General features: G+C 49.0%; 1 protein-coding gene across 4 annotated transcripts in view; it reads right to left on the bottom strand.

Annotated features, from left to right (window-relative positions):
- ENPP2 (ectonucleotide pyrophosphatase/phosphodiesterase 2) overlaps positions 1 to 13,518 on the bottom strand; it is a 1,757,842-nt gene that overhangs the window by 354,336 nt on the left and 1,389,988 nt on the right. For all 4 annotated transcript variants that reach the window (XM_069621550.1, XM_069621549.1, XM_069621547.1 and 1 more), the window contains exon 14: positions 9,053 to 9,084. In XM_069621550.1, coding sequence (XP_069477651.1) covers positions 9,053 to 9,084 — 32 coding nt within the window. The remainder of the gene's footprint in view (positions 1 to 9,052; positions 9,085 to 13,518) is intronic.

Consider the following 13,518-nt stretch of genomic DNA (forward strand, 5'->3'; position numbering starts at 1 on the left):
GGGCCAGCCCCGCCTTGGCCAACAACAATAGGTACGGCAGCACTTGAGGGGGCGTAATCCACAGAGGGTTAATCTTCTTTGCGCCGCACCACACAGAAAACCTTTTCCACTTATGTCCGTAGCACTTGAGAGTTGAGGACGTCCTGGCCTTTGCAAGCACCTCCTTGCAGTCCGCCAGGATATCGTACCCTCCAGACTCTAGTGCTGCAGGAGCCAGGCCTGCAAGATCAGCGACTGGGTTGTGATGGAGGATGGCGCCTCCTTCTCTGGCGAGGAGATCCACGTCCGTCGGCAGCTTGACTGGGGGGGACGCTGACAAGTCCAGAAGGTCCGGGAACCAGATCTGTCTCGGCCACGCCGGTGCGACGAGGATCATCCTGCACAGGGACATCTTGAGTTGGTTGACGAGTCGCAGCAGCAACGGCAAGGGCGGGAACGCGTACAGGAACAGGCCGTCCTAGGGGAATGAGAAGGCATCGCACATGCTCCCCGGCTGGGGAATCCTGCTGGTGAACCTCCAGCACTTGGTGTTCGCCGCTGTCGCGAATAGGTCGATCTGGGGACTGCCCCATCATTGGAATAGCCGATCCACTTGATCCTGCTGCAGCTCCCACTCGTGGCACGAGCGCAGCTCCCTGCTAAGCGAGTCTGCAATGGTGTTCTTTATTCCTGCCAGGTGGAAGGGCACCAGAAACATCCCCTGGGCGACGGCCCAGTGCCACAGATCCTGGGCCTCCTTGGATAGGGCCGGGGATCTAGTGCCTCCCTGCTTCCGGATGTAGAACATGGTGGTGGTGTTGTCAGTGAAGATCCTCACCACCTTGCCCTTGAGGGACGGGAGGAACAATCTGAGAGCCCAGAACACGGCTCGGAGCTCCAGGATATTGATATGCAGTGGCCTCTCCTCCGGGAGCCAAAGGCCTCTTGCGTGTAGATCTCTGGTGTGCGCTCCCCACCCCTCCAGGGATGCATTCGTCGTCACAGTCTCCTGATGCGCCGGGGTCTGGAAGTCTGCACCCGCTGTCAGATGCGCACGGGAGCCCCACCACTGTATCGCCTGACGGAAGGACTTGTTGAGCGGGATCCTGTCTTCGAAGCAGCCCGCCGCTTGAATCCACCGGGCGTCGAGGAACTCTTGCAGTGGTCGCATCTGCAGCCTGCACAGGCACACTAGGTTGATGCACGAGGACATCATGCCTAGAAGGGACTTGATGGACCTCATCCTGGCCACATCCATGGCCAACAGCCGTTGCACCTTGCCCATGATGGCCTTCGTCCTTTCCTCCGACGGGGAGGCCAGTCGGGCCACTGTGTCGATCTTGGCTTCCAGGAACAGTGCGACCTGCGATGGAACCAGGTGGGATTTGGTGAAGTTGATGGAGAAACCCAGGTCTGTGAGCAGTTTGACGATCTTCGCTGTGTGCCCGGCGGCGAGTTCTCTTGTCCTTGCTCGGATGAGCCAATCGTCCAGGTAGGGGTAGACGTGGATCCCCTGCAGGCGCAGCCGCGCTGCCACCGGTGCCAGGCACTTGATGAATACCCTGGGCGCTGACTTCAATCCGAAGGGAAGGGCCTTGAATTGGTAGTGCCGTCTCTTGACTACGAATCTGAGAAACTTTCGATGTCCTTTTAAAATGTGATGTGAAAGTAGGCATCCTCCAAGTCCAGCGACGACAGGAAGTCGCCCTCCTCCAGCTGCCTCAGCACGTGCTGGAGGGTAACCATCCGTAACTTCTGGGCCTTGATGTACTTGTTTAACCGACGAAGGTCCAGGATGGGTCGCCAACCGGCGGTGGTCTTTCTCACGAGGAAGTACCATGAGTACACTCCGGAGCCCCGGAGCTTCTTTGGGACGAGCTTGATGGCGCCTTTCTTCAGCATCGCCCCTTACTTCCAGCAGCAGTTGGGGGATGTGGTTTTCCTTCCTGGCCACGGGTGGAATGCGGGGGCACTTCTTCCGAAACTCGAGGGTGTGCCCACGGACCAGGGCATCCTGCACCCATCGGTCGGTGGATATGGACTCCCACACGCTGACGAACTTCACCAACGGCCTCCCACCGGGGTGCTCAGGTGGGGTCCCGACGCTAAAGCCGGTTCAGTCCTGCTTGGCAGTGGCCTTGCCGCCTTGGCCTCCCTGGTGACGACGACGAGATCCACCTGCGTCCTTGCCGCGTCCTCTGTAGGCCTCCTGCGACGAGGAGCATGCCGTCTGGCAGTACGTCAAGGAGCCGCCGCCGAATCCTTTGGAGGCACCTTGCTTGCCTCCGGAGTTCCGAAAGGGCGGCCATCGTTGCTGCAAATCCCCCAAGGCCCGGGCCGTCTCTGTGTCGGTCTTGATGGCCTGCAGCGATTCGTCCACTGTCTTGCCAAAGAGGTTATTCCCGTCGAAAGGCATGTCCAAAACTCAGGTTTGCACATCCTGGTGGAAATCTGTTGCCTTGAGCCACCCACGCTGTCGAAGACAAACACCAATGCCCAACTGGTGGAAGCCGGTGTCAGCAATGTCTGTGGCCACCGTTATGGCGTGGTCCGACGCCACCTCGCCCTTCTGCAGGATCTCTAGGGCCTCCGTCCTTTTGTCGTCCGGGAGGAAGTCCAGCAGAGGAGCTATCTTAAACCAAAGCTCCCTGTCGTAACGGGCCACAATCGCTAAGGCGTTGGCCGCTTTAATAGTCGTCGCTGCAGACGGGATGACCCGTCGCCCCATGGCGTCCAGTTTCTTCCCCTCGCCGTCTGGGGGCGAGGTGGAAGACAAAACCGTAGCCCCTGCCGCCTTCTTCTTGGCCGCCGCAGAGACGACCAAATCTGGGGTCGGCTGAGCCCTAAGGCACAGAGGGGCGGAATCAGTGACCCGGTACTTCTTCTCGTACCAGTCTCTCTTGGCAGGAGTCATGGACGGGTTTTTCAGGAGTGACAGCCCCTCGTCCCAGATGTCATCTAGTAACGGAACCGAGAGGACAGTCTTCCTTTTGGCATCACACCGTTGCTAAAGGAAACCTTCCTTCTTCTGTTCTTCGGGGCAGAGCGAGAAGAGCTCGGATGCCCTGGCAATCATGGCGTCGAAGGAGCCAATTTTGTCGGGCGGGGAGCCTCAAGGAGGTGGTGGTGATGGAAGGTCCATCCCCTCGTCACCACCGTCATCATCCGTCCCCGTCGTGGCCGTCTCCGTTCCCGTGTCCTCCCTGGGATCAGGGGAAGGGGATGAAGGCTGCGAGGGCCGCGCAGGCTGGAAGGGCGGGGTGGGGGTGAACTCTTCTCCGCTTGCTTGGAGGGCTCCCCCGACGGGCCAGGTTCCGCTGGATCTTCCGTCGGGGGCGAGGGCAACCTAGTCCTTATCTCCGTACATAAGGCCTGGATCACCATCAAGATGATTCCCGAGTTGTCCTGAGGCTCGGGTACCGGCTGCGACGGGCGCGACTGTTGGGGAGTGGAATCCTCCGCCTCCACGTGAACCTTATCGGCGTCACCGTTGCTCTCTTCGTCTGCTTCGTCGGGATCCCTCCCGTGGGACCGGATTTCCTCGAACTTCTTGTTGAGGACCTTCACAACCCCAGCCAGCTCCTCCTCAGAGGCTGAATCCGTGTCTGTGATAGCTACCGCCCCCCCCTCTTTTTCCACTGGGGCTCTCACGGGGGTCTTATCGATGAACTGAAAAGAGGATTCCCTCCGTGGTGGCAGGGAAACTCTGGGCCCTGAGGTCGCCTCCACTGGGGTAGCCTCCACAGGCTTCGACAGGGCCACCACCACTTCCTCAATAGAGGCCTTAGCCGGGTGAATCAGGGCCTTCACGACCTCAGGCGTGCTTGAGGCTTTCACCATGGGCGGGGGAGGGACACCGCCTTGCTCCCCCTCGGCTGTTTTGTCGGGATCGACCGGGGCTTCTCCAGAAGCTTACCCGGGTTCTCCGACTTCCTCTTTCCCGAGCCAGAGCGTTGGCTCGTGGTTGATGGCGTTGGTGAAAGCGCACCCTGCCTGGCAGCCGAGGAGCCCGACCAGTCGGCACTCCCGGTGCCCGTGGACTCGCAGTGCTTAGCCTTTTGTTGGGCCCCCGTCGCCGGAGCGCCCACAAAGGACTTACAAGACCGCTTGGACCTCTTCTTCCTACCTCCTTCCAGCCAGTTGGTGAGGCGGATACGCCGATCCTTCCTGGTCCGTTCCGACAAGTTCTTTCAAAATGCACAGTCCTTCTCCAGGTGCGTTTTGTCTTCATGCAGAAAGTAGAGGCATCTAGAATGTTCGTCTTCCTTGAATAAACTCTGCAATCTTCATCCAGGGCCGTTCCTGAACAGCTTGGATCCGGGCGTCGAGCTTCCTTTGTCCTGGGCCATGTCCACGAGGTAGGCCTCAATGTCTTCTGGAATCCTCCAAAAGCGTAACTCGATGAGAACTTCGCCGTTGAGGGGCGTAGAAAATTCCAAAACGGGTCCCCGTTGATCGGAAGTAGAAACGGTGGAGCTTGAGGCTCGATTGACCGAAAAAATGAGATTAAACTCTGAAAAATCGCAAAACGCAGTAAAAGCTCGAGAGCTATAGCACGAGGACTCCCAACACTTGAATGTGCAGTAAAAATCTTAGGATGGCTGCCAGGGAAGGGGCTTAGGGAGAGGGCAGTCATTGGCTGGGGGCAGTATGACCCAGAGACCAGTGATTGGTTACTACTAAGAAAGACAGTTCAGAAATGAAACTGCAACCGATTTTTTCTTTACCGAGGATTCCCAGCCTGACGACGGGGAATTTTCATGAGCATGTGAATCCATGCCAGACCCCATGCAGGAGAAATATAGGAACACATTTTACTTACCTAGTAAATTTGTTGCATCTCTTGTATGGAGCAATCGACCAGCACAAGTAACACACCTGCAACAGATACATTATGGGGAGAAGCATTGTGGCTCCTGTGACTTGTCGCCACAAGCACCAATTCTGCTTAGAGATTGGACTGCTGAAGTTCGGGAATATCACTTGTGACTAAGTTTCATCTATACTGCATCACTTTACCAACCTTGTTTGTTGATTTAAGTCATTGAATGCATTATAAGAACCTACGGTGAATTTATGCATGTATGTTTATAATTGAGTATTGTGTGATATCACCTGCTTGTTTCATTTTTTAATGTGTGTTTCAGGCCTAGAATATGAATTATTGTACGCTTCACTGTGTGGACTTATTGTAGACCTCAGACCTCACCCACACGCTCACAAGAATTGCCTTGACTGCTCTCCACATTTACCTTGATTGTATTTTGACTAACCTCTCAGAGTTCCCCTGTTCACTATAACTAGGGTGGCTTCCTAAAATCCGTCCACCAGACCAGATTCTAGAAATACATCTTAACACCTCTTAACAGAGGAATATAAGTGTGGTAACCTTTAACTGTGCCCACCTGTACCCCCTACTTGGCCAGGGAGAACAAAAACTACAAGACAACAGAGGTGGTGCACAACATCGGGTCTGCACCTCTCACCCTACACCATCCCACAAACGTTATCCATCTACACGCATACATGGACCTCGTAGAGGGCCAATGCGCAGGCAGCAACACTTCTTATACATCATACATCATGCCCCAGAGATCATACCTTAGACTTTCAACAGCCACGAATGGAGACAGCCAGACTCCAGTTTCCGATGAAGCACCCGACCTTCCAGACAAGAGATCAGTCCCCTCTTGAGGTAGATGGTCAGGTGGACAAATGGCCAGGTCCAGAGATTCCAGTTACCTCTTCATTTGGTGTGGGCTGTGCATAGGCCCACAGCCTGCCCGAGTTATGATGGGGTTAATTGATTTCCAAAGCGCATACTGAATGCTTGCAGCTTTCAGTTAGTTAGTTTGCTTTCGCAAACAGTATTTCATGTAAACAGGTATGCAATTGCACCAAAGGCTCAGAATGACATGGGTTGCCGATAAGGCCGCATTCCAGAGGCACTTCCCAGCCTTGGCCAAAGGGAGGGGGTGGCGTGGGGGAGAAGAGCAAGTTAGACGCCAGGTGCCTACTAGTAATTTACCCTAGCAAACAAATTGCCCAAGCTTCTAGAAGAGTTGGCGCAACAAATGATTGACAGGCGCACTCCATAAAAGCATGGTATTGACATGAGGGAGAGGAGATTCATCCAGTGAGCTAGCATTGTGCTTGTGCGGATTGTCCTGGAGCAGAAAGGCCTCAAGCAGATGTTTGTCATTGCTGTCTCTCGCTGGCGTGACTGGGTGGCAGAGCAGAGAATCCAGGCCAGTCCGGTGTCCTGTTGACTGGGTCCCTGGCACAGCCCAAAACCCAAGGAATGCAAGACTGTGCTTATTTGTAACTTGCATTTGTTCCCATTTGCTAACCTAAAGTCCTGTGGAGTTTGTAGTGATTATTTGCCATTTCCTCTACCTATTGCAATATAAAGTGCAAATTATAAAGGGTTTCCTTTCCTTCTGAGTGAGTTCACTGTTTCAACCAAAATCGAACCTGCAGTGGTGTGCTTGCATTGGGCTGATCTCAGCGACAAATGCAGACACACACGTGCCAACACCTAGGGCCGCCACCATCTACACAACCATTTTTCAAAATTGCACATTGGGCTGTGTGCATAGTGCCACTTGCTGGATCTAGACATCTTGAGTCGTGTCCATCCCGCTTGCATCATAAAGTCTAGAGGTCAATTCTAAAACTCTGCCTGGTCGACTATAAAATCTGGCACATGGTCGAGTCTCACTCTGGAGAGTGCCTCCAAGCCAAAAGTGATCAGATCACTCTTCTTGTCCAAGATGGGGTGCATCGACTGAAAATATTCAGCCCTCTGCTCTGAAATTGCGGAGCGGCCAGAGCCGAAGTCATGGCCGCAGTGGCAGAAAGACACACTGGTGCTCCAACAGTCGAACTGGACGTACCAACTTTTTCAAGTTCAAAGGGGCCAAATTCAGCGGCATGCAACACCTCCAATGCCTTCCTTACCGGCTCCCACAGGCTCTCTAGTTGGCAATGCCGCTGACAACGTTGAGGAAGCAGTACTTGCAACAGCTGCTTGAATTCTTCCCAATCTACCCGAGATGCCCCCTTCTAGCACAGGGGCAACGCGTTGTCTTTGAAGGAAGACAATGCAGTGCAACACAGGTTTGAATCACGCTCCAACGCTTAGAAACCACTTGTCGGTATTAAACACATTATAAAAGAAAAATAAAAATTTTAAGACTTACCCTTCTCAGTCAACAAGTCGCTGTCATCTCATATGTGCCTTTGATTCGCTATCTTGTGGAAAGAGGAGTGATGAGACAAACTACAGGGATCTCAGACTTTTATGGCACCAGGTCCTCTTATTCTTAGAGGTAGCAAGACAGAAGTCTTGGCCTTTAGTCGGTGTTCCATGTTGTGATCCGCCCCCAGATGATTTGCTGGGTTCGGTGATGGACATCTTGAAGTTGCAGTCTAAGCGATGTTTAAAACAGACAGCTTGGGGCCTAAAATAGTGGTGTTCGAAAATATCATTTTCGAAACTGTTTCAATACAGTGTGCCGAATGCATGGGCAAAAGGAAGTGAGGTAATGGGGCGCAGTGCGCATAAGGTGTATGAACGCCACGGCCATGTCTGGGATCGAAGAGCACGAGAGCCGAGGAATATGGTCATCCAGTCACTCTACGCACACAGTCAAGATTTTCCAAGAAAATCTGCCACTGGGGGATAACTAGCCAGATGTGGAATCTGTAGGAGGAAGCAATAAACTGAAAGTAAGGAGCAGAGAGGGAAGTCGGGTGTGGGGGGGGGGTGAAGAGTGGGGTGGAGAGTGGGGGATAGAGAGAGGGACAGAGGGGGGAGGGGGAGAGAGGGGAAGAGAATAGCGGGAGAATGGGATGTAGGGGAGAGGAGGTAGGAGAGATGGGGTAGGGGGAGAGGGAGGGAGAGGGTGGGAAAGAGGGAGGGAGGGGGAGAGAGAGAGGGAGAGGGAGAAAGCCATAGGAGGGAGAAAGAGGAGGGTAGTAAGAGAAGGGGGGGAGAGAGGGAATAAGGGAGAGAATAGGATAGTGAAGAGAGACAGGAGAGAGAAGCAGGGAGAAGGCAGAACAAGAAGGTGAGAGGGAGACAAGGAAGAATAGGGAGAGCAAGAGACAGTGTGAGCAAAAGTGTGCAAAAAAGAGAAAGAGCAGGCACAATTTAACCATCATTTTCTTGGGGATCATCAGAGAAGGTTGTCATTAGTAATTCCCATAGGTAGTAAAACCGAAGTCTATGGCCTTTAGTTGCGTATTAAGAATACAGACTAGACAGACAGTAGGGTGTTACTTGTCACTAGTTCAAAAGTACGACCAACTGGGGAGTGGAGAAGCCTGGGCCTGGGTGAAGGGAGCCCACAGAGGTTGAGGTGCAGACCAGGGACCCCCTCTTAGTATGGCCCCACTGCAATCCATCATCAGCCAAGTCGGAAGATGAATACAATTGTGGAACCGTCTAAGTGAGTCTTGGAATTCTAGAGGCCTTTGGTGACTTTTTTTTCCGCAGCCAGTCTAATCTCAAGCCTAACAAGAGTGTGTCTCTGTGTATTGTGCTCTGCCTTAGAGTATTATAAATCCTAAGGCAGTGGCATCCAAACGATATGCTATATTTTGTTGAATTGATGTATAGACTATCGCTCTGAGTTACAACTGATTGTTAATTACTTTGTTGTTTAAAAGCTCAATCAACGGTTTGTGACAAAAAAATGAAAATGCCCATGATCGCCCAAGAATCATGAGGAAAATATCCCTTCTCGTTACCATTCTCCTCCAACTTTGATTGCCGACTACAGTTTTGCCCCAACAATTTGGTCAAATGCCCAAAAGAGATGCTGGACACATCAATACATTTTTGCCAGGCATGGTTTTAAAATGAGCTACTTGAGTAATCAAATGTTGGTCTTACATGAATGTCTAATCCAGGTAGGCCTTTGACTACCCAATAGACTTCACTGCTGCCATGCCATTCTCTGAAACATTAACACAAAATTAGTGAATGCTTACTTATTTATAAAGGGACTGAATAAACATTGGGTTTTCAATATTGTTGTAATTGTTTCACTTGAATACCAATACTTACTGTGAGGTTTGCGACAATTGCTTTGGGATCATCTGTTAAGAAAAATCAAGGTGTGAATGTGCAAAATATCAAGTACAATTATAGAAAACATGAAAGTACTGTATTATTGTACAAACTCATTAATCATGATATAAGCGAGAAAACAATTATATACAATGTTAAGATTATTTCAGCTATTTTCCATCAAAGATTGCGGAATGCTAATCTTTGGCAATAATTTTTAAAAAATGATGGGCATTGTGAACTTGTATATTCCTTCCTCACCTTGCACCCAATGATTTTGCCTCTATTTACACATATTAATGCTGGAGCATTTAAGAGGTGAACACTATACTGGAAAGCATCCATAAAGGACTTGACATGTATGCAATTTTTAAAGACTAAGCACTCACAGTCATTAGGAGTTTGTCAGGAGTGGTAAAATGCTGCAAGCTATAATAGCACATGTCCCCAATGTAGTCCTTTGAACTAGGAAATGGGGAATAACAGAAGGGGTAAAGGGACTAAATCAGGGAGACCGCCCTTCCGTTACCAAATGCATTATGGGTAACACCACCAAACGCTTCATGGCTCTCCAAGTACAGTTGACCTAAGGACTCTGAAGGCTTCTATCAAACTTTTGTATCACAGGGATAAGTACACCTTTCTTAATGTGCTAGATCATCCAGAACACGACTAACTCGCACATGGCAAAAATACTATTTGCTTGAAAGGCTTTATTATTTAGCCTATGCAGACAAAAGGGATGTTTACCACAGTTTGGAAAGATTTCCTTTTTGCTGCTTTCCTCACATGGACTTTGATGGGACACCCTTTCTTTTTGCTTGGTTTAGAGTCCTAACCTGACATTTTGGAGAGAATGAAAGCTTTCTGCTCGACCTTCACTGCTTGTTGCAAATTTATATGGGAGACAGATCAGTCCTTAAGACTTTCAGTGCTGAGAGACTAGTTCTATCATTATGGATTGCTTGTTTTGTTATAAATGCACACATCACCATAAAGTGAAGTGCGTTTAGGATACTTTTCATTTGTACCCCAAAAGTTACCAAATGAAGAGTTAGAAGTATACAATGCGTGCAGGATGGGTTGTCGTCAGCAGGTATTTTCCCACAGTGTTTTAAACATTTTACTTGCACACTTTTGCATTACCACAAATGGCTATTATAGCTGTGGCACAATATCTTTTCCTGTCCTTTTCCTGTATTGTTCCTTTGGCATTTTTCCTGGCCCCTGACTTGTATGGAATGCCATTTGATGGATAGATAGCTGCTGCCAGTTTAAATGGTGTAGATTCTTACCATTGGTGGGGCTGGGAGAGCTTCCAGTCTAAATCCTGGATAAAAGGAAGACTTCAGCACCCATTACACAGTTTTTCATTGGAGCCAAAACCCCTAAGAAGAAGTGCAGCCGCTGACGACTCGAGAACATCCTTTGCAGCTGACCAACATCAACTCCAGCGAGCTCCCGGTGGAACCATGCTCCTCTGCCTGATCTCAAGACCCTCATTAGGTGCTTCGACCCCTGGAGCGGTGGGAACAACCAGCCTCGACCCCTGCTCGAGGATCTGTGCCTTCCGAGCCTTTGGAAGTGTCCCTGGATCAACCGTGGACTGACCAGCTCTTTCCTGAGCTACAACCCTGGAGCTGATGCTGTTACAAGTGTATCCTTGAAACGTGAGGGATCTTCAGCTTGTACTACAAGGTGGCTGCTCCTGCAATTTCAGCCTTCTTGCAATAACGGAATCCATGCAGGGCCTGCTCCTTTGTAAACCATTGAAGATTGCCTGTCGCTGCCTGGTGAATCCCGCTACAATCAGTCTTCTTCGATGCCGAGGTGTGCCGAGGTCATCTGCTCGGTAGATGTCTTTTCCATTTCGTGCCAAGAGTGTTCCAGCTGGAAGATGCCAGGAACAGAGAATAAAGCATTGCGATGGACTGAAACTAAATCCTGCATCTGAAACGGAGCCCTGCACCCGCGACAACCCTGGGCCTCCCTCACCCAAACCAAGCCCAGAAGAGCGAGTCCCCCAACAGATTCCACAACCTCACAATGGTCTCTGGAGAAATAGGAGTAAGGGGGTTAGTTACCATATGTGCCTCTGCCACCCCTTAGCTGCCATAGCATTACATGGGCATAAAGTCTTGTCTCAAACTATCCCTTTCCCGACTTGGATTAGTGATGATCTGGTCCAGGATCCCCTCCGGGCCTACTCTAGTGTATTTGGAATGAGAAAGCTACCTACCTGATTTTCAGGGAACTTTTGTAACACTTGAATCCCAAACACTGGCATGTCAAATCAAATAGTAAATGTACCAGAAAAGCAGAACTTTGGAACTGATGACTAAGGCACCAGGCCGCGATCTATGTTAGGGCTGGTCTTAATAAGTGCTAGGAAATTGTTTTAGTGTTGCTCTGAGGAGATATTCTACTGAATTTTATGCATCTGAGAACTGACCTATGTTGCACTGGATTTGAAACCTTTGTACATAGACATTTCCCAAAATTCTATTGCTTATAATGTTTGACTCACTCGATGGATTTAGATTACATTTTCCCAACAAGACAATGTAACTCACACAATGCCACCCCCCCATATTTTGAGAAATATTTGTTAAAAAAGAAAAAAAAAACAATGTTATTAATAAATATTCTGGAAAAAGATGCAATTTGTGAACAGTAATAGCGCAGAAAATGCAGGACGAATTTGGACCAAATAAGAAAAACCTTGGGCACGCAGTTTCGACTTAATTTCCTTGACCTCTTTGGGGTAATCGGAACATCATATTTAAACCAGCAAAGGCAGAGCATTGGTTCACCTTAATAAAAATGACTACCTGGCAGAAGCAGAGAGACAACTAGCAGACCAGGAAACATACCAAGAAATATCATTCGACCCCACTGATAAAGTGAGTGCACTGATCAAAAGGGTTCTTGACCAAGCTGAAAGTGAAAACATCATTACAGACCGCACTAGACAATCTTTAGAAACCACACACCCAGTGATGCCAGTCTTTCATATTTTACCAAAAATCCATAAGAGCTTGATAAATCCCCCAGGAAGACCGATCATAGCAGCAATGGGTAGTGTATTGGAAACACTCGCCAAATATCTGGATAAGATAATCCAGCCATTGATTCAAAACAGTCCACATGCATAAAGGACACAATGCACATTTTATCTAAGCTAAAAGAAACAGAATTCGTGGGAGCACGTAATACCCTTGTCACTAGTTCAAAGACAAAATATTTTTTAAAAACTGTCAGCCACGAGCATGGGGGTGGCAATGGCACAATGCTACGCCAATACGTATATGTTATATTTGGAAACAAAGCATGTGCTCAACTCTAAAAGATGGACGAATCATCTTTCAATGTATATTAGATACATTGATGGCATTTTGGGGATCTGGAAGGGACTGACGGAGGAGCTATAGGAATTTTTGGGAATAATGAATGGAATGCACCCCCAAATAAAATTCACCACAGAACATAGCGTGACCAGAATTCGTTTCCTGGTTGTGGAGATTTATTACACAGACAAGGGACTAAACACCAGAATTTTCACAAAATCGATGGATAGGAACAGTTTGTTGTTAGCCAAAAGTTTTCACCCTAAGCGAACCATTGATAGCGTCCCAATAAGTCAATTACTGAGATACAGGAGGAATATTTTGGATGATGTGGAATATAGGAATCAAACAGAATCTCTAAAGAGCAAATCTTTCCAAAGAGGCTACAAAACAGACTTAATACAGGAGATATCGGAAAAAGCTGCCAAGATACCAAAAGAATCTCTTTTTAAACCCAAGCAAACAAGAACAGACAAATTGGCATGCGTGACAAATCATTCAATACAGAGCAATAAGATCAGAAGAATTATAAAGAATTGGCCCTTAATACAAATGGATCAGGTTCTGAATAGACTATTGCCAGATATACCTACATTTGCCTTTAGAAACAGCCAGGCCCTCTGAAATACACTTGTAAGGGTGGAGATGCCTTCCAGGAAGATACCGCAAACCACACACAAGGGTACTATACCCTGCTTAAATTGCCAATGCTGTGACAATATATAATCAAGAGTAATGTGATCAGGCATCCATACGCAGAAAAAGCAATTAAATTGAGCCACTCATGTACGTGCAATTCTATGCATTGAAATGCCTGTGTGGTCTTCAGTACGTGGGTATGACCACACGTAAGGTTGACGGAACACAAGTCCAACATAAGGACCAAAAGTTTGAAATCACCAGTTGCAACCCTTTTCATTGAGGCCAGGCATTGCATAGCACAAATGAAGTGTGTGATCTTAGAACAGGACACCATTGGTAAGAGAGGAGGTGATATAACCAAAAAACTCCAGCAGAAGGAAATTTCATGGAGAGAAAGATTGGATTCCCTTACTCCATGGGGTATGAACTGCAAGTTTGACCTTATGTGCTTTGTGTAAACGTAGGATGGACAGC

Source organism: Ambystoma mexicanum, chromosome 5q (genome assembly GCF_040938575.1).
Source record: "Ambystoma mexicanum isolate Mex_15411 chromosome 5q, UKY_AmexF1_1, whole genome shotgun sequence".
Classification (NCBI taxonomy): Eukaryota; Metazoa; Chordata; class Amphibia; order Caudata; family Ambystomatidae; genus Ambystoma; species Ambystoma mexicanum.